We start from the raw sequence: 23349 nt of genomic DNA on the forward strand, positions 1-23349 counted from the left end.
AATCACTCACTCCCTGTGATAGTGTCAGAGTTCAGTGCTCTATTTTAGTGCAAAGATACAATTTACTATATGACATTTAGTGGCCGTTTCCCTAAATCAGCAGCCTGATTTTTAGTTTCAAATGGATGTTTTGGCACTAATCAGCTGCAAAGGCACAAGGACACTCACACAGTGTTTAACAGGTTGTGTGGAAATGCTGAGTGACAGCAGTGAGCTCATTTCCAGAGCGAGTGTAAGGCCTGGTGTGGCCCGTGTGGTCTGCGCTGATCATAACCTTAGTCCCTGTCATGCTGCTCTTAAAGACAAACTTCTGCCACCCCCCTCCACATCCTTGCACAGTTCCACTTCCATGTGACTGTTCACTGCTGCTAGTTTAGAAAAATCACAGCAGTCACGGTTTACAGTAGATGTACTAGTTAGTTAGTCTGTCTGTTTGCTGTGTTCAGACCCAATCTTAAGATGCTTTCTTCTGTGATAATGCAGTGTCAAAAGGGTTTCAGTTTCGGAACACAGAAGGAGGGTTGATGTTAGACAGATGAAAACATAGGAGCATTTTGTCTGAATAGTCTGAATAATCTGGCTGACAGATGCCACTGCCAGGAGCAAAATATGAAACTAGTTCACTTATGCACCCAACCCACATATCAAAGCCGCATTCAAAAATTGCCGCAAAGCTGTTCCAAGTCAAAAGAGGGAACAGTTCTGTGCTGTAGTATTGCAGCAGAACTGTTCTTAGATATTCAACTCTTTGCAACATTTCCTTTACTGTTCAGTCACAATTAATGTGTGGTCTGACAGCAATAGACACATTTCCTTTAGGGCCAGTACCCACTGCCCCGTCACCACCACGAAACACACTTGTTCATTTTTGTGCTGATCCCTGTTTGGGGCCAGACTGGATGAACCCCTCCCTTCTCATTCTCAGTTGCTGGAGAACTCCACTGTATTCAGCCCAGAGGATGTAGTGAGCAAAGCTGTTGCAGCCCAGTGGCATTCCTCTCTCTCACCACAGGTCCCAAGCTCACATAAACCAGGCAGTGACACTTTCACTCTCAGATTGCTGTGAGACGAGGCTGCAGACTCAAGTCATGCTAACCATTTCTATGTGGCACTGCAACTTTTGTTCCTTCAAACTAAAATGAGTCTGAAGTGGGTGGTGACACTGTTCTTAAAAATGTGTTAAAAGGTTTAGCTATTTTGACCTGACTGCCAATGTTTCACTGAGTTCCTGGTTTTTTAATCATTGCCAGTTTACTTGTGCTTCTGCTTAAGAGCTTGCAAAAGGAGTATGACCCTTAGATTTTATACATATCTATAGATTTATTTTTTCCAAGGCTGGATACAATCACAAAGACAATTTGCAAGCAACTGCCCATAGTTTTGCCTTAGAAGGTATTAAAAAGTCTTGCATTTGATTTACAAAGTCTTAAATATTTTTTTCTTTTGCTTGCTGTAGACTGCAATGTTAGTCATGAAAAAATGTTTGTATGTGGTTAGTGGCTGTCAGGAGACGTTATAGACCAGTGAACTAAAAGTAGGATTGTTGAATTGTGCGTGCAGGAGGCTGTTTAATCCTTTTTCAGTCACCACCATTAAACACTGTCTCTACCGCTAGCTACAGTCACTAGGAAGCTCTTTGACTCAGAATGGGCGAGTGTCGATTATAACAAAAACTTTAATTAACTTAAATTAATTATTAAGTTTCAATTGGTTGATGCATTCATCCATTCCTGCTGTTTGTCCGGTTCAAGTTGAAATGTAAAGTAAATGTAATTATTTTTTATCATTAAGAGTTTATGTACTGGTGGGAAGTACTCATGTTACTGTGACTCAGTAGTCACAGTAACATGTGATATACTAATAAATAATAGGCTTTATCGTCCCTACTGATTTACCATCATACTTCCTTACCGTATCACTGTGAAACGGGTATTAAATTGCATTCTGTGTGGTGTTAAAACGGGGAAAAAAAAGTCTAAAATTTAACTTCGTGAACCCTGTAGAAACCCTAGGTTTTGCAGTGGAGTGTTCTGATTTCATGACTCTGACTTTGAACGAATATCTGAGGTGTTGGGCGCTCTCGGCGTACATTGGAGCGACATAACAACCCAATAAAGTTGAGGCAGCCTGCCAAAGCAACCTGCTGCGATGTCAGTTTACTGAATCTGAATCCCCAGATTCAGATTTAATCCCCCTCTAATGAACTGTATTATTTTCAGTATCCGCTGCCAGCAGGTGCTCATAACATGTACAACATGTTATTAAAGTTATATAATAATAAAACATAATATTAATAATATTATATAATAAGTGTATATATAATAATACAATAATATAGTTCATCTATTGTCAAGTAAAGTACAACATTTTTAAAGATAAAAATGATTACCTCCTTGTTAATGCCAAGGTTGTACCAAGCCTCTCTACAGTAGCTAATTCCCTGAGAAAATCATTTAGGTTCATTTAGGTAGCCCACTTGGTTTCTCTTCCTCTCACTCTGAGACCCTGAAGCAAAACCAGCATGAAAGGGCTGATTGTTTTCTGAGGCCTTATAAGTTTCATTGCACGTGAGATGCAGCCTCTCATTTCAGGCCCCCTTGTAGTGCTTGTTGTTGTTGTTGTTGTTGTGGTTGCTACACTAAATGCACTCTGAAAAAGCTCCCTGAATCAAAGCCATCCATTTTTACTCCCACAGGTCAGCCTGCCCTGTATTTTGTGTTGTCCATTAAAAGGGGGGAGCTTGGCCGGAGTGCCAATGTGTTGATTCAAACTTCACACAGGCAACTTAACACCTCACCTGGTGACTGGGTGGGGAATTTGGCAGTGATGCATTCAAAAAGGGCCCGGCACAGACATTGCCCCACTTAACAGAATACACACAAAATATGAATACCTACACAGTGCTGTTGGAAAACGTCTCTGCCTCTCTGAAGGCCATAAAGTCTCTGGTCATTGAGGTTTTTCCTCGAAGCACAGTGGAAAATGGTAACTCCTCCTGCAGCACAAGTGATTATTCCAGATCTATAACTGGTTTTTCACTTTATGCCTCAGCTGGACAGTTAGAAATGGGTGGAAAAAAAATCTTCAAGTTGCTGATCTAAAAAACTCTCTTTTAAGCATTTCCAGTGCGATTGAAATTAAAACCGGCTCATAATCTGCCTTTTAGATGTTAATAATGAGGAGTTTTAGCCGTTGAAGTTTTGCCAATAAGTAACAGCAGACTACCCCCGTCTCGCTCCAGCCTTCTCAGTCTGTTCTTTGAGTCAGAGACAGGATGCTGGTAATGCAGTTACACAGTATCCCTTCTCCTCACTGGTCACACAATAGGACCACTTTGTTAGAGACCAGCCCTCGTCGTGCTCTTGTGTGCTGTGGCATATTGCAACAGACAGAGATGTGAACTAAAAACTTACCATTACTAGGTATTACCCAAAATGAAACACGCCGATATTGCTTTAATATGTAATTATGTTGGCTGACTTCACTTGGCTCACTAGATTAGCCGAATGTAGCTGTTGATCTTCAATCAAAGCCTCCGGTCTCACATACTGTAACTTTCCAGACTCATTATTGGTATAGGTGCCAGTTAGAGGTGAATTGTGTAATCAAAATGCCGATTGACAGAAAATTAATCTGCAACTCGTTTTGATAATTGTCTATGTAAGTTCCAGCTTTTTCTTTTCTTCATCTTACATGATAGAAACCGAATAGCATCGAATTCTGGGCTTTTGGTCAAACAAGCAGTTATGACACAAAACATTTCTTACCCTTTTTTCTGACATTTTCCAGACCAAACATTTAATAGATGAATCAAGAAAATCGACCGATTATTGATTGATAATGAAATAATTTGTTAGTTGCAGCCTTAGTGCCAATTTGAAGATCAGTACTACAAGGTTTGCTAGTTTGCTTCAGACAATAAACATTCAGTGTTTTTGAGTGTACTTTTACTTGCCCTGACAGTAGTTGACTGTTTGTATCACTACCGTAGCCAAGACCATACTCAGGCCTCGGAATGTGTAATACTATAAGGGTGGTTCACCAGATTAACCTACCTAAGTATGTCACTTTAAGGTTAGATTCTTGGGGCCTCGCCAGTGTCTGTAAAGCCTTCAAAGTCCTTTTCACAACTCCTTGTTCTGCTGGAAGAAAACCATCACTGATTCATTCATGTTTATTGGTAAAAGGACCTCATTTATTATTGAGGTGTGATCTCTTTGTGTTGGCGACTATGGTTACATCATGATCTCATAGTCCGTTTTCCTGGACGAGCCGGTTGTGAATTCTTAGAGTAGAGTAAGACCGTGTTAAGTCTGGTCAAATTAGGTGAAATACCTGCATCTCCTTTCTTAGTTGATATTGTATCACTTTAACACGTGTCTGCCATGACAAATCCCAACTGTTTTCCCATTACAAGGTTCTTGCCTATAACCTATGAAGATGTTCCTGGAAAATAATAATATCTGGAGTATGTTGATTGATTTTTGTATCTAGGTGATGTGGAAAACTGACGCTAAGGCTTTTTTCCAGTGTGTATTTTCGAGCTGACACTATAGGTCGATTGACAGAAAAAGAATTAGCAACTATTTTGATAATCGAGCAGAGTTGTTCCAATATCAAAAAGCCTCCGATACCTTTTCAGTTATAAAACTCTAGATGTATGACGGTATTAGTTTATGTTTCACAAAAGCTTTAACTGGAGCCAGACCACACAACAATGACCGCAATCATATCACGTCCATACAGGGTTAGTAGTAAACAATTGTTAAAAAATAATAGTAACGCACTGGTATGGGATCTGCATCTCAGTATCAGTTGATACTGAAGTTCAGGTATCGGGAATAAAAAAATGGTATCGGAACATTTCTATAATTGTGTAATCATGTCATTTATCAAGCAGAAGTTTCTCAGGTTGCAGCTTCTCAAATGTGAGGATTTACTGATACTCTTTGTCAGGGTTTTGGACTTTTGTTGAGATAAAACAAGACGTTTAAAGCTTTTTTACATGTCCTAGACCAAATGACTAATGGATTGCTTATTGCTTTTCTCTGTGCAGGTGGTGAAAACCATTGGCTTACGTGAGGTCTGGTACTTCGGACTTCAGTATATGGATGGCAAAGGTTACTACACTTGGCTAAAACTGGACAAAAAGGTAAGAGCCATCCTGATTTTGTCTCAAAATAATCCTCCTATATTTTAAATGCTCAAATTATTAAGATTAATAGATCTTTGGGATTGGAGGAAAAGTGTTTCCAGTGTGTATCAATACTTCATAATTTAGTCATGAACCATTATAATTGTAAATACTGTAAGTTATACTGTTAATTAGACAACACAGCGCTATTCATACTGTCATGCTTGTTATTTCATAATGTAAGTAGCATAAGTTGTTGCATATCATGGTATCTGCTACCTACTGTACGTGGTCATTTCACCCAGTGTCTCTTCCTTTTCCTGTGGAGTCAAATATATAAACAATAGAGAAAGGATGCATTCTTTCTCTGAGCTCCAGTGTTTGCTTTTTAGTCAATCAGTAGCCACCGTAATACAGTATGTATATATTCACATGCTGTTGTGTGGTTCCACTTTCGACATGGCAGCTCATTTTTGCCGGTTTCTGTCTGTCGGGTGGTCAGAGCACCACATGTAATCAGCTGGAGGTGGATTATTTGACAAGAGAATGAACTCTTTGTGAACCAGAATTGCTTTGGTTCTTCTCTGTTGTCCTTGAGTAAACACAGGTTACTGTACCTTTACTAACTGTTACTCCTAAAGCTGCTCATAATCAAACTGGTGTAATCTGTTATGCACAAAGCAAATCAACGAGAGGAATTAAGTCATGTTTACAAATAAATAGAATTCCAGATGTTTAAGATTGTTTTGGTATTATAGTTTCTAAATGATCTACCAATCCCAGCAGCCGTTTAGACCAGTTCTGCATTAATCATTTCTTGAAAAAGAACATTTACACATCAAGGTCTGTTTATAGGTCTTAGAAAGTACTACTACTATGTGAAACAAATTGTATAAAACCTTTTGTGGCTCCAGAGAGAGCTGCACGAAATCAGATAAACTAAAATAATTACTAAAGTAATGTCACTCAAGTCAGCGTCTGTTGGGTCTGAAGACTGTAAGTTTGAAGAAGATGTTTAGAGTCAGTGGAGAAAGAAGTGAGCTCAATAGACCAGCCTGGTCCTCATCTTTGCTCGATGCCATAGATATATATCTGGCTAGATGCTAGCAGCTTGAGGCTACATTTGTAGCTATCACACTGGAGTCTCTGACAAAACTGTCTGAGTCAAGTTGCATCGTAGATAATGTAGGCACCAGGTTTTGAAAAATAAGACCTGCAATGATAAAAAAAAGACGAGATCTCTGGGTTTTGCTACTTCAATTTTTTTTACTTTCAATCGTGAGTTTGACATTGTGAAAGGAGTGCCATGCTAAATCGGTGGAGTACCCTCTCAAATATACATTAGACTCTACTGGCTCTTGTGCTTAATAGTGCAGCATTAACTACATACTGTAAACAAATATAGCGAATAGATTAAGAAACAAATGTAGGAAACCATGCTAATCTGTCTAGAGAAATTGCGAAAGCAAATTTGCACTTTGCATTTGCAAGGGTCACTGAGAGAGAAAGGGATATGCTTGCCTCAGTCAGCAGCAGTAAACTGTACACTGTGTGCTGACGCTGCGCTGCAGCTCATCAGCACAATGCGTCGCTCAAACTGGAATATTCGCAGCTCCATTCTCTCCATCAAAACCGTTTGGTTCCTGTTTTGAAATTAGAGGAAGAGGCACATTGTGTAAACACGTACTGTAGTTGAGAGTTATTAAAGTGTATTTCCACTAAATAAGGATGTTAGAGCAGGGCAGTGCACCCATATAACTGCGGAACTGTAAGCCATTTCCTAATGTATCAAATATTGACACAGATTATTTATTTATTTATTTATGTTGCTGAATTTGATTCTTTTGTAGCAAATAAGTTTACAGGTTTGAAAGAGTCATGTTTTATAAGCGTAAAATGAAAAGCCATCATAAACCATCATGATTCCCATATGATCATATCCTGGCTCTCAAATTGATCCTCTCAAATCCTGGCTCTCTTGATAGATACCGTACAACTGATAATACTCAATTTAGTACAAGTCCAGCTTTTCCAGATGGTTGAAATTCTACAAAAAGTGCGAAAATACACTTTTGTTTTCTTGCCAAGCGTAAGATGAGAAGATGACTCTGTCAAGTCTGTTTGGTAAATATAATGCTGGACCCAGCAGCTGGTTAGGTTAGCATAAAGAGTTGATACAGGGGGAAACAGCTAGCCTGGCTCTGTCCAACAGGGCTTGCTGCCAAGCAACCAGCAGAACCACCAGGAAAGTCACTGCTAAAGACCAACAAATAGTCTGGCAAAAAAACCTCCATGAGATGGCGAATTGCTATTTTTACTCTGTGTTTTTTGTATTTCTTTGATACTGTATGTTCCTTAACAACAATATGTTGTGTAATTCCTCTACAGGTGTCGTCCCAGGACGTGAAGAAGGAAAACCCGCTGCAGTTCAGGTTTCGGGCCAAGTTCTTCCCGGAGGATGTGTCTGAGGAGCTGATCCAGGACATCACCCAGAAGCTTTTCTTTCTGCAGGTGAAGGAGGGCATCCTGAGCGACGAGGTTTACTGTCCACCAGAGACAGCCGTGCTGCTTGCCTCCTACTCTGTTCAGGCCAAGTTTGGAGACTACAACAAAGAAGTCCACCAGCCTGGATACCTGCTGTCTGAACGCCTGCTGCCAAACAGGTGAGATGTGCCAGTAGATTCAAAACGAGCAGCGAATCAAGCTCTGTTGTATTAATACCTAGATCAAAAGGCAAGATGTTACGAAGTAATACCTGCCACAAGAGGAAGATCAAAGCTTTAATACGTCATTAGTCATGACACAGACCACAAAGCAGAGTCAAGTGCACTGTGAACAGTGGGCCAAGACAGTGGCTGCATTCTTGTGGTATTTTCATGGTTGAAGCAGATAATGATTTTGGTGGGTGACTGGTGACAAGCATGTAAAATTGTATGGGCTCCTGTCATTGTCTGTAGAAGTTAGGAACATGCAAGGATTTTGATGTGTGAAAAACAGGAGCTCAAATATGCTGTTAAGTACATAATGATGTCTCTTTTTAATTCCCCTGTCAGGACATATTGACAGCCCGGAGGTCATTGTGTTTAGCCATGTGAATTTGTGTCTTTCCTATGTATCCTGAGGTTGTCGCAATGGCATTGCCGTTGACCAGCCTGGATACCTGCTGGGTGGCAGTAGAAGATATCAATGAAACAACTGCAATGTTTTGCTGCAAGCTTGAGTCCAAGGCAGATAAAAGTGGATTATTTTTCAAGGCTTATATGGGTGTCTGATGGTGCACAAAATGCACCAATCTTGACTTGAAGTAGCAGTGCACTGCTGGAATGCCAGCAGCACACACCCCATTATGCCTTTCCTCTCAATCTGGCGCACAGCAAGTCACAGTGAGAGCAAAGTCAGCAGTACCAACCTATTGCAGACAAGTAAAAACACACACACGAAGTCGGACTTTGCACAATGCAAAGCTTGCATGACAACAGAGCCTACAATGTTTTTTTATCAAACCAAATATCAGATTGTCTTGCCTGTTAGAAGTCTCTGTGTAGAGATGTAGCTGATCTTTTCTTTTCATTTTTTTTTTTTTTTTTTCTTTTTTTAATGTAGCTGATCTTTGTTGCTTTCTTTTCTCTTTCTGTAGAGTCATGGAGCAGCACAAGTTATCCAGAGAGCAGTGGGAGGAGAGAATTCAGGTGTGGCATGAGGAGCACCGTGGAATGTTAAAGTGAGTGTGTGTTTTCATATAATCTCACTTATTGAGTCATTAAGAATACATTTAAATAATAACTTAATGTTGTCCTCTGTCCATTCTTGCAGGGAGGATGCTATGCTGGAGTACCTGAAGATTGCCCAGGACCTGGAAATGTACGGAGTCAACTACTTTGACATCAAGAACAAGAAGGGAACAGAGCTGTGGCTGGGAGTGGATGCCCTGGGACTCAACATTTATGAGAAGGATGACAAGTAAGTACTGTCTTTTTCAACCAGCCTGCTGTTTGAGTGTCTGTTCTGTCTGTTTCTGCCTGCTGCTACACTAGCTGCAGCCCTGTGACAGAGCTAAACTGGCTGGGCCAGTACTCATTACTATTCCTGTTTCTCTGCAGACAGTATGGCAGGAATAATAATGAAGGCAAAATGAATACAGACTTTGGGATGAGTATCTCAAACTCAGCAGTTTGGTTTTATGTCTCTTTATTATATTAAATCACCTTTTTTTGGGGAGTCACATTTGCAGATTTTTGCTGAAATTATCTATTTTTATCTTGAGGTTTTTGTACACAAATCACATGATATTGTTTAGATCTTATGGCTTTGCAGCATATAATTGTGCGTGCATCATAGTCTCTATAGGATAAATATGACGTCTTTGTTCTCTACTTATGTAGAGGTACAATTACTAATCTACGGCCTGCTGAATTACAAATCAACCGACTGAAGCACACCGTACACATTTGTTTGGCATTTATACTAAAGATGATTTACATAAAATCCCTGCTATACATTTGCAGACCTTATTTGTTCATTTTTGCCTTGGGAGTCCAGTTTTATTTCCCCCTGACTTAGTGCTGGCTCTAACCTCAGACTTATTCATGTCCATATCTGTAGTTATTCACTACACAGTTCTCCTTTTTACCCACAGACAATATGATAGGAAAAAATAAATTGCTCTTTTGTATTTGTTTGTTTCGATTATTCTTCGTTTGGCCTGGTTTTGGTTGTGATTGTCACTTTGTTTATGGGGCAGTTTGGGAGGTAATCACCCTCCTATTTGGTGAAATGACTTGTGAGATCTCCTGTGGCTGGTTCCTTGTCTGTGGGGTTACTGGAGTGAAGTGTGTTAAACAAGCACTTCATCCATGGTGCCTTTCAGCCACTGACCCTGTGCTGGAAGTCTTTCCAGTCGCACTCTGCTCTGACTAAGTTTTGTTCTTCACTTCCAAATTGTAGCTCTTCCCATATTGAACTGGTTGCCCTATGCGAGAGCTTTAATGCCAGCGTCTATTGAAATCACTGTGGTCTACTTTGTCTGAGTAGAGAAAGTTGGGGATGAGGTAATGACGGAGTTTAGCACATCAGGCCTCTAATTACTCTACCGGTTAAGTCTTTGTCTTGTGTCAGCTCAAGGAGTCTAAATGATTAAATTACTGTAACTGCAATTGTGTTAAAGTTCATTCAGTCGCTCATTTAGCCTTATTGTTTCTAAACTGTGGTACAAAACCTCCAACCACAGCGAGAAGCACATTGTTTAAGAACATGCCGGGTCCTTGTGTCCTTGTGAGTCTGTCTCTTTATGTGATCCCTGGGATCAGCAAAGAAATGCCTCTCCTCCACGGTGCCCTTTGCTGTTACCATGGCTACGCCGACTGGTTTTTCAAGCTGTGCGGCACTTAAGAATGTGAGGCCAACCTACAACACTGTCTCTCCAATGAGGGCATTTGGACCACAATGCAGCAGGGCAGCTAAGGCTTCGCTGAGGCACAGTCTGGGGCTGGTTTAACTCCTAAGGCTCTCCTGTTCTGCTAACCAGAGCACTGCTCATTTTATAGGACTGGGTTTCAGAAGTTCTCCTGATCCAAGGTTTTGTTTTAGCAACAATCTTCTCAAACACCCAGTAAAACCAGTCAGAAATCCGATTCACTTATTCTCAAACATGTTCTATTTGTGTTTCTTTGACACACTGGCTACTATCGGCATCTGCAAGTATTTTGATTATCAATTAATCGTCATTCTTTCTAGCAAAAATGGCAAACATAAATAGGTTTCAGCTTCACAAATGTTAGGTTTGGCAGCTTTTATTTGTCTTGTGTGATAGTTAGCTGACTAGATTTGGATTTTTGTCACACTTTGGGTTTTAGGACATTGTTCCAGACATTTTCCACTATTCTTGACATTTCATAGTCCAACCAATTAATGGATTAATTGAGAAAATAATCAGTATATTAATCAATATTGGAAATAATTGTTTTTACTTTTTGTAATTATAATTCAAAAAGTTCAATCTACCCAGACTTAAACAGTACCTGAACCAGAAAAATAAATTTTTATTACTCGTGTTTTTTTACATACTTGTTCCACAAGCCATTGCTGTTTAATACTAATATTCCCAACAGTTTTATTCTCAGACATTCCACATTATACATTCCACAGAAGGTCAGAGACTAACCAATGAAATCCAGCTACATTTTCACCAACCACTAAATCATTGCAAGCTGGCAGCAAGATTTTATAAACCGCATCACCACAACAATATTTTCTACAAACATGAATCCATTGATAAAGCATGACTTCATAAACCGCAAGACTCTGACAGAAATATTCAATCACTTAGCTAACTTCTAAATTGTTTTCTCAATTCCACAGGCATGTGTCAGGGTCAGTAATTGAGTGAAATTCCAGTTTAGGCAGTACAGTTTCACAGTAGAGTTTCGCTGCGAGGTGAATGGCTGCCTTTTCTAGATTACAACACTATCGGCTTGTCAATGTTTACAGTTCTACTTTGTATTGTGCTGAATGAGATTGGCATCCGTTCTGTTTGTCTGGCACAATTGAACGGCGAGCCACACCCCAGATTCATACCTCCTACTCTAACAGTGGATACAGAAATCCAGCCTTTATTCCAACACAACAGTATGTAGTAGTGGATTGATCGAAATGAATGACTTAAAACACTATAAACTATATATTTAATTTGCTGTCATATATGACAAAGAAAAGCCGCATATCCTCTCATTTGAGAAGCTGAAACCAGATATTTAGCATTTTTGGCTTTATAAATAACAACAGTCCAGAGAGAGAAAGCCAAATCATGAATCCGTTTCTTTACATCAGAAATGTATGAGAGTACGATACAGTCTAACATTTGCAGTATTTCTCAGGCAAAAAAATATATTCTTACATTTGTCTATAATGACACCCAAGCTTTTGTCTTTTAAGTCCACATATAATTTTGTCCTGTTTTAGGATTAGCACCAATACTATAATTTCAGTTTTGTCCTCATTTAATTTCAAATAGTCATTGCACATGTAAACTCTTAATATTTTTAGGGCACTGTTAAACTGTTGGGGTCAACGAGTTCTAGCAATATGTACAGTTGTGAGTGGTCCACATAGTGATGAACATTTACATGGTGCCATTGCAAATAATGTCAGGGTTACCGGTATTTTCCACCAGGCGCGTCTGCACTGCTTTCCAGAGGCGCCGCGGGTCCCGCGAGCAATTGCGTCCATTCAAGTCAATGCTAGATACTAGTTTATTAAACATGTGATTGTTCTGTAAAGTACTTGTAGAATCAAATCTGCAAATCAGGCAGCTTCTCCGTGAACCATCACCTTATCGTGGTGGAGAGGTTTGTGTGTCTCTGTGAACCTGAGGGCTGTGTTGTCTGGAGCTTTGTGCTCCTGGTAGGGTCTCCCAAGGCAAAGTGGTCTCAGGTGAGGGGCCAGACAAAGAATGGTTCAAAAACCCTATGGAAAAACAAGGTAGAGATGGAGTGACCCTGCCCGGAGGAAGCCCGGGGCCCCCGTCTGGAGCCAGGCCCAGACGGCGGGCTCGTCGGCGAGCGCCTGGTGGCTGGGTTTGCCACGGAGCCCGGCCAGGCACAGCCCGAACAAGCTACGTGGCTCCCATCTCTCCAGCCCATGGGCCCACCACCTGTGGGAGGAACCGCTGGGATCGGGTGCGCTGCCACATGGGTGGCAGTGAAGGTCAGGGGCCTCGACGGACCAGACCCGGGCAGCAGATGCTGGCTCTGGGGACGTGGAACGTCACCTCTCTGTGGAGGAAGGAGCCGGAACTGGTGCGGGAGGTGGAGCGCTACCGGTTAGATCTGGTGGGGCTTACCTCTACGCACAGTCTCGGTTCTGGAACCGTACTCCTGGATAGGGGTTGGGCTCTTTTCTTCTCTGGAGTTGCCCAGGGTGTGAGGCGCCGGGCAGGGGGTGGGGATACTCACAAGCCCCCGGCTGAGCGCCGCTACGTTGGAGTTTACCCCGGTGGACGAGAGGGTCGCCTCCCTATGCCTGCGGGTTGTGGGGGGGAAAACTCTGACTGTTGTTTGTGCATATGCACCAAACTGGAGTTCGGAGTATTCGGCCTTCTTGGAGACCTTGAGTGGAGTCCTGCATGGGGCACTAGTGGGGGACTCCATTGTTCTGCTGGGGGACTTCAACGCACACGTGGGCAATGATGGAGACACCTGGAGAGGCGTGATTGGGAGGAACGGCCTCCCTGATCTAAACCAGAGTGGTTGTTTGTTGTTGGACTTCTGTGCTAGTCATGGATTGTCTATAACAAACACCATGTTCGAACATAGGGATGCTCATAAGTGTACCTGGTACCAGAGCACCCTAGGCCGAAGGTCAATGATCGATTTCATAATCGTTTCATCTGACCTGAGGCCGTATGTTTTGGACACTCAGGGTAAAGAGAGGGGCAGAGCTGTCAACCGATCACCATCTGGTGGTGAGTTGGGTCAGGGGGTGGGGGAAGACTCTGGACAGACCTGGTAAGCCCAAACGTGTAGTGCGGGTAAATTGGGAAAATCTGGAGGAGGCCCCTGTCCGACAGACTTTCAACTCACACCTCCGGCGGAGCTTTTCGTGCATCCCTGTGGAGGCTTGGGGCATTGAACCCGAGTGGACAATGTTCAAAGTTTCCATTGCTGAAGCTGCAGCGAGGAGCTGTGGTCTTAGGTGCCTCAAGGGGCGGTAACCCACGAACACCGTGGTGGACACCGGTGGTCAGGGAAGCCGTCCGACTGAAGAAGGAGTCTTTCCGGGATATGTTATCCCTGAGGACTCCGGAGGCAGTTGCAGGGTACCGAAGGGCTGCAGCCTCTGCCGTGAAAGAGGCAAAGCAGCGGGTGTGGGAGAAGTTTGGAGAAGACATGGAGAAGGACTTTCGGTCGGCACCAAAGTGCTTCTGGAAAACTGTTCGCCACCTCTGGAGGGGGAAGCGGGGAACCATCCAAGCTGTGTACAGTAAGGATGGGACACTGTTGACCTCAACTGAGGAGGTAATAGGGCGGTGGAAGGAGCACTTTGAGGAACTCCTGAATCCTACTAATACGCCCTCTATGTTAGAGGCAGAGCTGGAGGATAACGGTGGATTGTTGTCGATTTCCCAGGCGGAAGTCACTGATGTAATCAAACAACTCCACAGTGGCAAAGCCCCGGGGATTAATGAGATCCGTCCAGAAATGCTCGAGGCTCTGGGTGTGGAGGGGCTGTCCTGGTTGACACGCCTCTTCAACATTGTGTGGAAGTCTGGGACGGTGCCAAAGGAGTGGCAGACTGGGGTGGTGGTTCCCTTTAAAAAAAGGGGGACCAGAGGGTGTGTGCCAATTACAGGGGTATCACACTTCTCAGCCTCCCTGGTAAAGTCTACTCCAAGGTGCTGGAAAGGAGGGTTCGGCCGATAGTCGAACCTCGGGTTGAGGAGGAACAATGCGGATTCCGTCCTGGTCGTGGAACAACGGACCAGCTCTTCACTCTCGCAAGGATCCTGGAGGGAGCCTGGAAGTATGCCCAACCGGTCTACATGTGTTTTGTGGATTTGGAGAAGGCGTATGACCGGGTCCCCCGGGAGATACTGTGGGAGGTGCTGCGGGAGTATGGGGTGAGGGGATCTCTACTCAGGGCCATCCAATCTCTGTACAACCAAAGTGAGAGCTGTGTCCGGGGTTCTCGGCAGTAAGTCGGACTCGTTTCAGGTGAGGGTTGGCCTCCACCAGGGCTGCGCTTTGTCACCAATCCTGTTCGTAATATTTATGGACAGGATATCGAGGCGTAGTCGGGGTGGGGAGGGGTTGCAGTTCGGTGGGCTGGGGATCTCATCGCTGCTCTTTGCAGATGATGTGGTCCTGATGGCATCATCGGCCTGTGACCTTCAGCACTCACTGGATCGGTTCGCAACCGAGTGTGAAGCGGTTGGGATGAGGATCAGCACCTCTAAATCGGAGGCCATGGTTCTCAGCAGGAAACCAATGGAATGCCTTCTCCAGGTAGGGAATGAGTCCTTACCCCAAGTGAAGGAGTTCAAGTACCTTGGGGTGTTGTTCGCGAGTGAGGGGACAATGGAGCGGGAGATTGGTCGGAGAATCGGCGCAGCGGGTGCGGTATTACATTCAATCTATCGCACCGCCAGACGAAAAGAGAGCTGAGCCAAAAGGCAAAGCTCTCGATCTACCGGTCAGTTTTCGTTCCTACCCTCACCTATGGTCGTGAAGGCTGGGTCATGACCGACAGAACGAGATCCAGGGTACAAGCGGCCAAAATGGGTTTCCTCAGGAGGGTGGCTGGCGTCTCCCTTAGAGATAGGGTGAGAAGCTCAGTCATCCGTGAGGAGCTCGGAGTAGAACCGCTGCTCCTTCGCGTCGAAAGGAGCCAGTTGAGGTGGTTCGGGCATCTGGTAAGGATGCCCCCTGGGGGCCTCCCTAGGGAAGTGTTCCAGGCACGTCCGGCTGGGAGGAGGCCTCGGGGAAGACCCAGGACTAGGTGGAGGGATTATATCTCCAACCTGGCTTGGGAATTAATGTTGCTCGGGAAAGGGAAGTTTGGGGTCCCCTGCTGGAGCTGCTCCCCCCGCGACCCGACACCGGATAAGCGGAAGAAGATGGATGGATGGAGGCAGCAAGACTCTCCGCTTCTGAGACCCTCCCGGTGTGGTATAGCGCGTGGCGGAACAAAACCGGAACGCAGCCGGAACCCAGCACAGTGGCTGTTTTAAAATGTGTATTCTTAAATTATATTTTTTTGGTCAAATGGTTAAGTTGTGCCAGTTAACATTGTGGTCCACATACAGCAGTTTAGTATCACAGTATAACGTTCGTGTTCATATGGTCACTTCCTCAGATTGACCCCAAAGATTGGCTTTCCCTGGAGTGAAATCAGAAACATTTCCTTCAACGATAAGAAGTTCATCATCAAGCCCATCGACAAAAAATCTCCGGTGAGTAATACTTCAGCAGCATCAGCCAGCATTTAGGTTTACTCACGCTGACATTTCTAAACCTCTCTAAAGTCTCTCTTTTGAGGTTTAGGAGTTCTTGTTTCTCTTTAGATAAATCTGTGCCACTTTCCAGGCAATGCTATTAGTGGTGGCCCCAAACTCTTAAGTGTTATATACCTTATCTGTGTATTATTTGTTTATTTATTTGACCTTTCTCAGTAAGTGGAGCAGTCGCTTTAGTACAGGCTGTCGCGGTAATCTGTATTAAAAATGTCCCTGCACCTGCTCAGAGCCACTACTGGAGTCTTTGTCCTTTTTATCAGCAAAGCACAATGAACAGGCAGCTAAACCTTGTATTCAGCCTGGTGATTGGTCACTTTTCCTCTCTTTCTTATTCCTCATGTCTGTTTCTTCTTTTCTAAATTTAAGGACTTTGTGTTTTATGCACCGAGGCTGCGCATAAACAAGCGCATCCTGCAGCTGTGCATGGGCAACCACGAGCTGTACATGCGTCGCCGCAAGCCAGACACGATCGAGGTGCAGCAGATGAAGGCCCAGGCACGAGAGGAGAAGCAACAGAAACAGATGGAGAGGTACACAGATTCCTGGAAACATGTATATGTTGTTGTTGTTACCATGAGACGGTGCGCCATAAAATAGATTAAGACCAGCAGAGCACTTATGAGTAGTATCACCTCGTTCTTTGCTGTCTGAACCAGCTTTACCAATGGCAGATACTATTGGCAGCCACTTATAATTCATGCAGTTCAACATGTAAAGTGAAACCTCCATTCATTGGGCAATAACACCGCATTCCTCTTTAAGTGTGGGAAATGTGCTTCCTGAATTGGCTGAACTGAAAGTGAATGGATGTTGACCCCTGTCTTAGCTACAGCTGTCGGACCACTGTCTGTCCCGTACAGCTGTTCAAACACGATGTATCGCTGAGCAGACAACACAGTAAATACCAGTAGGAGAACCAGCAGACAGAGTTAGGGTTCACACACAAACACAGTAGTCACAGTGGTCTGTGACAGAGGCTCTGGGCTGGTGTCCAAACACAGTTACTAGATGGTTTGTGACAAGTCCCTTAAGATGGCTAAATTAAACATAATTAAACCCTGAGGGAGACATTAGGTTCTTGCTGCAGCAAAAGTTATAGAATAATTAATAATAAAGCTGGAGTACGAATAGCACAGTGTGGCAGATCTGGTCCTCCAACAGAAATATTTGGCCCATGATGACAAAAGTTTTTCCTTTTTTAATAGTTAAATTAAAACATTTACATTTTATAAATCTACTGTAGATACCAATGTAAATACAAGGCTAATTAACGCTCCGACATGAGGGGGCGTTCACATGAATTTTCCAAGTCAGGAACAAATGTTTCTGATTATTCCGACACCACATGAATGCAGCACAAATGCCCTATCTTACAAAGTTATTGAAAGTGAAAAATAATGTGTACCCATCCCCATGACTCGGATCCGCTCCAAAATGTAATGGGTTCTTCCTTGGCCCATGCTACACCCTTTCACCAAGTTTCATGAAAATCGGGCCAGTGTTTTTCCATATTCCTGCTGACAGACAGAGCTGAAAACATTACCATTTTTATTTTATTTTTTTTACACCAGTTTAGTGTACTGTATGAGACCATGACAGAGCAGTAATAGAGCTGTGTGTGTGTGTGTGTGTGCGTGTGCGTGTGCGTGTGTGCGCCGACTGTTTGTCAGCTGTAACTACGCATCGACTATGTCAGCTCACGACGGCTGTGTCTTATCTGCAGGGCCCAGCTGGAGAACGAGAAGAAGAAGAGAGAGGCCATCGAGAAAGAGAAGGAGCAGATGGAGCAGGAGAAGCAGGATCTGATGATGAGGCTCTACCAGTTTGAGGAGAAGACCAAGAAGGCAGAGAGAGGTGAGAGGGTCTCATTCATCACTTAACCCTGAGAATACAAAGTGTGTGAGTCAGTGTGTGCGTGTGTGAAAATAGTTAGAACGTGTACATGCAGATAGGTGAACAGGTTATGAAAGCAGGTTACTTGTATGTTGCCAAAACAATGAGCATCTGTTATTTACTGTAGCAGAGATGTAATCTGTGTGTGTACAAAGCCTGATGGTTAGTAATCTTAATTTGTATTTTGATTATATTTTGTTCAGTGGCCAAACCAGAAAGAGCATTTGTGATTGTTGTCTATTTATTTTTACCTGTTTCTGCTTGTAGCAGTCTCATCAACAGGCAGTTAAGCAGAAACCAGCTGTGTTTCTTTTAAAAATGTGACCTTAGGATTTTAAGGCATTTTATTGTTGACAAAATTACATAAGTAAGCTGTCAGGCTAATAAGATCATTAAGTGACTCTGGGACTTTCTCTTTAGTAATGATTAACAAGTTTTCTGCTCACAATTTTGTTCCAGATGATTTGCATTGTTTTTAAATTCACTTTTTGTTTTCAAATGCTTTAAATTCCACCTTATTGGGAAAGAGGTTGCTTTCCCAGTACTTATTTGATACTTCCATCAAATTAGACCATTGTCTCTATCTTCTGTCTCACTACAGTATCTCTATATGAACACTGGAAATACCCCTCAGTAGGCACAGGAAATGTGACGCATTTACTTTTTGCACATTGGCATTTTTTTGTATCTTCTGCCAATTATTGTTATGCCATTATTGATATAGGCTACTAAAGAAAAATGATATGCCATCATGCTCAAAGATTATAATGATTATAGTGAATAAAATCACCAAATGTGTATTAATCAATGACTGAAAATAGTCCCCAACAAGTACACTGTTTACTCCTGGTTAGGAAATATCAAAAAAATCCACAATGCTCAGATGTTTTAGGAAATCACTTAGCCTATTAAAAAAAAAATGTGTGTTCTGTTAAGACTTACATCTACAGTAGGAACCAATGTGCTAGGAACTTTGTGTTGAAAGGTGTTGACAGGTTGTTGGGAGATGCATTGTTCTTGGTCTTTGTTAACAAAAGAAAAATATTGAATAATACCAGTCTTATCCTGTAAAATGGAAAGAGCAAAATCCCAGAGCTATGGCTGGGACATTAGTCTCTTTCCTTTGTCTCATAGGTCTTATATTTCTTTATTGCAGATCTGCAGGAGCAGCAGAAGAGAGCCATGATGCTGGAGCAGGAGCGGAGGAGAGCCGAGGAGGAGGCAGCTCGTCTTGAGGCTGAGCGCCAGGCTGCCTTACTGGCTAAAGAGGAGCTTGCCCGCCATGCTGAGGACCAGAAGAAGAGTCAGGAGCAGCTGGTCAGTATTTTAATGACACTGTGCAATTGTTTAGGGACTTTAAACCAGGTTTATGGCTATACGTATAGCTTGTAGCACAACTAATATAGAAAAAGGCTGTCTGTTTGCTTCTTTTTTATATTGTAAGAAAAGCCTTGCATGTCCAACATCTCAAAAATCTCAATTGTTGGCACTTTGTATGCAAGAAAAAATAAATGAAAACCTTTTCTCACTACATTCAGCTAGCACTTTGTCCAGGTCAGACCAGGAGCATTTCAGGGTGGTGCATTCAACAGTGCCTGGCTACTGTAGCTCCAGACAAAACCACTTCGTAGCATCCAGCTGAACCACACCCCGTTACATCAGACTACCCGCCCCCTCACCCTGAGCCGCTGGTCTGTGGACCACCCACAGGACTGTGTGCTGCTCCCTGTTCCCCTTTAACAGCCTGGACAGTAAAGCTGTGGTTCCCTCTCCACATTCACAGTTTTATCACACAGACACCTGCTCAACACCCTTTTATACTCTAACCCTATTAAGGCGCTTGTGCAATGGATTAAGTCACCCTGCAACTTCCACTGACAGTGACTGAGAACAGTGTGTGGGAGTTGTTATCAAGATGTTTTTAAATGTTTAAAAACACGTAACTTATTAATAAAAGTACACGGTGTCTCTTTGTGTTTTCACTGAGGGACAAGTCTTCCAGCTAAACACCTGTAAAATAACAATAAGGAGTCTGTTCAGTGTCTTGACGCTGAAAGGTGTACCGTTTTTAATACTGAGCCTCCGGTTAGTTCAGTCTGGTGAAAGACTAGCTGTTCCATTATTGTGGGGGTCAGAAGGAATGTACCACAACATCTGCAGAGTCTGTTTATGTTTCATCAGAAGGCTCTACTCAAACGTTCTATCTATCTATCTATCTATCTATCTATCTATCTATCTATCTATCTATCTATCTATCTATCTATCTATCTATCTATCTCCACAGTAGTGGATGGAAATACACATTCATTTACGTTTAGCATTACATTACATGAACATCAGGACTCACTCTTTGTGCAGTTTGAGCATTTACAAAAATGATGCTCAATCTGATTTTGTTTTATCTGGCTATGTTTGCTTTCTTTTCGCTGAATTCAGGCCTCTCTTGCAAAAGATCATGATCTCACTGAGACTACCTGATTAAATAAAGGTTAAATATCTTTATCCATCTACATGTATTAAATCTGGACCCTTAAATAAGTTAATGTTTCTCCTGTTGTTTTGTATCAGGCTGCAGAGCTGGCAGAGCACACAGCCAAGATCAGCCTGCTGGAGGAGGCTAAGAAACGCAAGGAGGAGGAGGCCGACACATGGCAGCTCAGGGTGAGAGCTTTAACTGAGAGTAACCTACAGTGTACAGTATAATGAGGCTCATTCAGCTCTTTCTGTCAATTTACAGCATACAAGTACATGTTATACAGTGGCTACAATGAATAAATTAGATTTGTTTAGACTCTTTCACTGCTATTACACATTCTCTAACCTGCCAAAACTGTCCAATAAACAAGGTAGTTGTGAGTCCATTTTTGTTTTGTTTTTTTTGTTTATTTGAACATGTTAAAATATATATTTATGTTAAAAAATAATTAAAAAAATAAACGATAAATAAGATCTCAGCACAATCTTCCAAAATTATTGTAAGTGATTCAAATAAGAAATTCCCAGTCCATTTGTTCTGGGTGCTTGTCATAAACCTCATACAAATCAAATACCGAAAAGAAAATGTGGGACAGGGTGGGAATATGTGTTTTTACTTAAAATAATACTTGACTGATTGTTCTCTCCAGGCTCAGGAGGCCGAGGATGATCTGATAAAGACCAAGGAGGCGCTGCGCGATGTGATGACGGTGCCCCCGCTGCCGGAGCTGGCTCCACCTCCTCCCATGTATGATCCCATGGAGGAAAACAGCGACAGCGAGGAGAACGCCAGCGAAGAGAACAACAGCACGCACAGCGCCGACCTGCAGAGTGAAGGCATCAACGACCACCGCCACGAGGAGGATCGCCTGACTGAGGCTGAGAAGAATGAGCGCGTCCAGAAACAGCTGAAGGTGAGGAGACGATCTGAACCACAGAAAATTAAATTAACACCTCACACATTCAATCATCCCTTAAGATGCAGATACATTATTTAATTTATTTAGTGTGATATGACAGATAGCTCTCACTACATACTGTAGAGTAATTCAAGTCCTTTTCACATATTACTGAGCCTTACTGTATGTGTTTATCTCCTCTGGTGTCACAAAGCAGCCACAAAGAAATAACGGATTATGAGGAACTTTACAACACCAGACCAGGCGCTTTCACTCTTGCCTCGTTTAGTTCGGTTGAATCGCACTAGAGTTCGTTTGTCCCGCTGGTGCGGTTCGTCAGGGCAGGTGAGAACGCGGCATTCGCACTCGGGTGTGCACCAAAAGCAGCCAACTATACATACTCCGCAAGTCTGAGCTAACCCCTCCTGTAGTCAGGTGTGTTTAGCAATCTGCGATGCAGCAGAGCAGCAAACTTTAGCAGCTTGCAGCGTTTCTATCACAGAAATAGACTGCGGTCAAGCTTGCCGTCTGTCACTCGCATCACCGTGGTCAAACCAGCTGCTGATAAAATTGGAGACACCGCACAGCAGAGCAAAGTCTCGGTAACCAGAGCAGACGTAGTAACGTCTCTCACCAAACAATGTCTGATCATTTTAACGAAATGAGCTGGTTTGACCATGGAGATGCAATAAATATGCACTAGTCCAGAACACAGGACCTTCTTCCTGTATTTACTTTCTTGCTCCCGCCCCCAGACACATCCGACCAATAGAGGAGTAGACGTTCTTGCGTGATTTGTAATGGCCAAACCGAACCGAGGGCAAATCACTCCAAGTTTACAAACTCACCAACTGATTCGGACCAAAGGAAACAAACTACAGGTGTGAAAATGCCCTAATGGTGACCAATAAGTAGAAACAAGAAAAGAAACGGAGGATTTTGTAATACTACTCGAGGATAGTTGTGTGGTCCCTACGTATAGTTTCCTTTTTATAGGTGATCTGCTAAAATAGATGGAATAGGACACAAGTTCAACACACCTCCTTTTAACTTCCTTTCACTTACTGATGTATCAGGGATAATGCCCCGTACAAGTGCTGACCCGCTTACCAAATGATTTTGCATGAGATCAGAGATTGCTTTTATAGCAGTTCACAAGCAGCAAATGGATTAAACAGTAGCTCAGCTTTTGAATCCATGCTGAAATCAAATATCTTATGGTCACAAAATCCTGCTCCCGTCTGCTTGGCTTTCACACCACACATTGTACCGAACCGGAGTCTGGAGACACACACCAGCCCAAACAAACCAAATTTAAATGGACTAATGTGGCAGTTTGTTCCAACCCATTAGAACAGGTAAGGTGAGAATGCACCTGGATTTGTCCCTGTGTTACTGCTGCACACCCAGTTTGAAATTGCTCGGAGGCATTCTCACCTTTATCCATACTGGGACCAGGTTCTTTTTGTTTCTGAGTTTGATGATGTTTTCTCATCTGGTGCTTCGACAGATCGGCAAATTAGCTGCCACAGACCACAATTTCTGACTTTGACACATCTTAAAGGTCCCATGGCATGAAAATTTCACTTTATGAGGTTTTTTTAACATTAATATGCGTTCCCCCAGCCTGCCTATGGTCCCCCAGTGGCTAGAAATGGTGATAGGTATAAACTGAGCCCTGGGTATCCTGCTCTGCCTTTGAGAAAATAAAAGCTCAGATGGGCCGATCTGGAATCTTTCTCCTTATGAGGTCATAAGGAGCAAGGTTACCTCCCCTTTCTCTGCTTTCATCATTGCTTTCAAACGAGCAAAGTGGCAGTTGGTCAAGGCCACACCCCACCCTCCACATGGGCATGTGCACTACTTTCTGCCAACTAAGTGATGACGCAAAATCATAATGGTTTCAAAATGAACTGCTCACTATACTGCTCCCTTGAGGG

General features: G+C 42.9%; 1 protein-coding gene across 1 annotated transcript in view; it reads left to right on the forward strand.

Moving 5' to 3' along the window:
• Nucleotides 1-23349, forward strand: part of ezrb (ezrin b) — a 37117-nt gene that overhangs the window by 12023 nt on the left and 1745 nt on the right. Inside the window, exons 4-13 of the mRNA XM_028605485.1 lie at nucleotides 5057-5152; nucleotides 7523-7797; nucleotides 8772-8855; nucleotides 8948-9094; nucleotides 15983-16079; nucleotides 16509-16672; nucleotides 17866-17996; nucleotides 19192-19352; nucleotides 20604-20696; nucleotides 21161-21424. Of these exons, the coding sequence (XP_028461286.1) occupies nucleotides 5057-5152; nucleotides 7523-7797; nucleotides 8772-8855; nucleotides 8948-9094; nucleotides 15983-16079; nucleotides 16509-16672; nucleotides 17866-17996; nucleotides 19192-19352; nucleotides 20604-20696; nucleotides 21161-21424 (1512 nt within the window). The remainder of the gene's footprint in view (nucleotides 1-5056; nucleotides 5153-7522; nucleotides 7798-8771; nucleotides 8856-8947; nucleotides 9095-15982; nucleotides 16080-16508; nucleotides 16673-17865; nucleotides 17997-19191; nucleotides 19353-20603; nucleotides 20697-21160; nucleotides 21425-23349) is intronic.

Source organism: Perca flavescens, chromosome 18, assembly GCF_004354835.1.
Source record: "Perca flavescens isolate YP-PL-M2 chromosome 18, PFLA_1.0, whole genome shotgun sequence".
Taxonomy (NCBI): domain Eukaryota; kingdom Metazoa; phylum Chordata; class Actinopteri; order Perciformes; family Percidae; genus Perca; species Perca flavescens.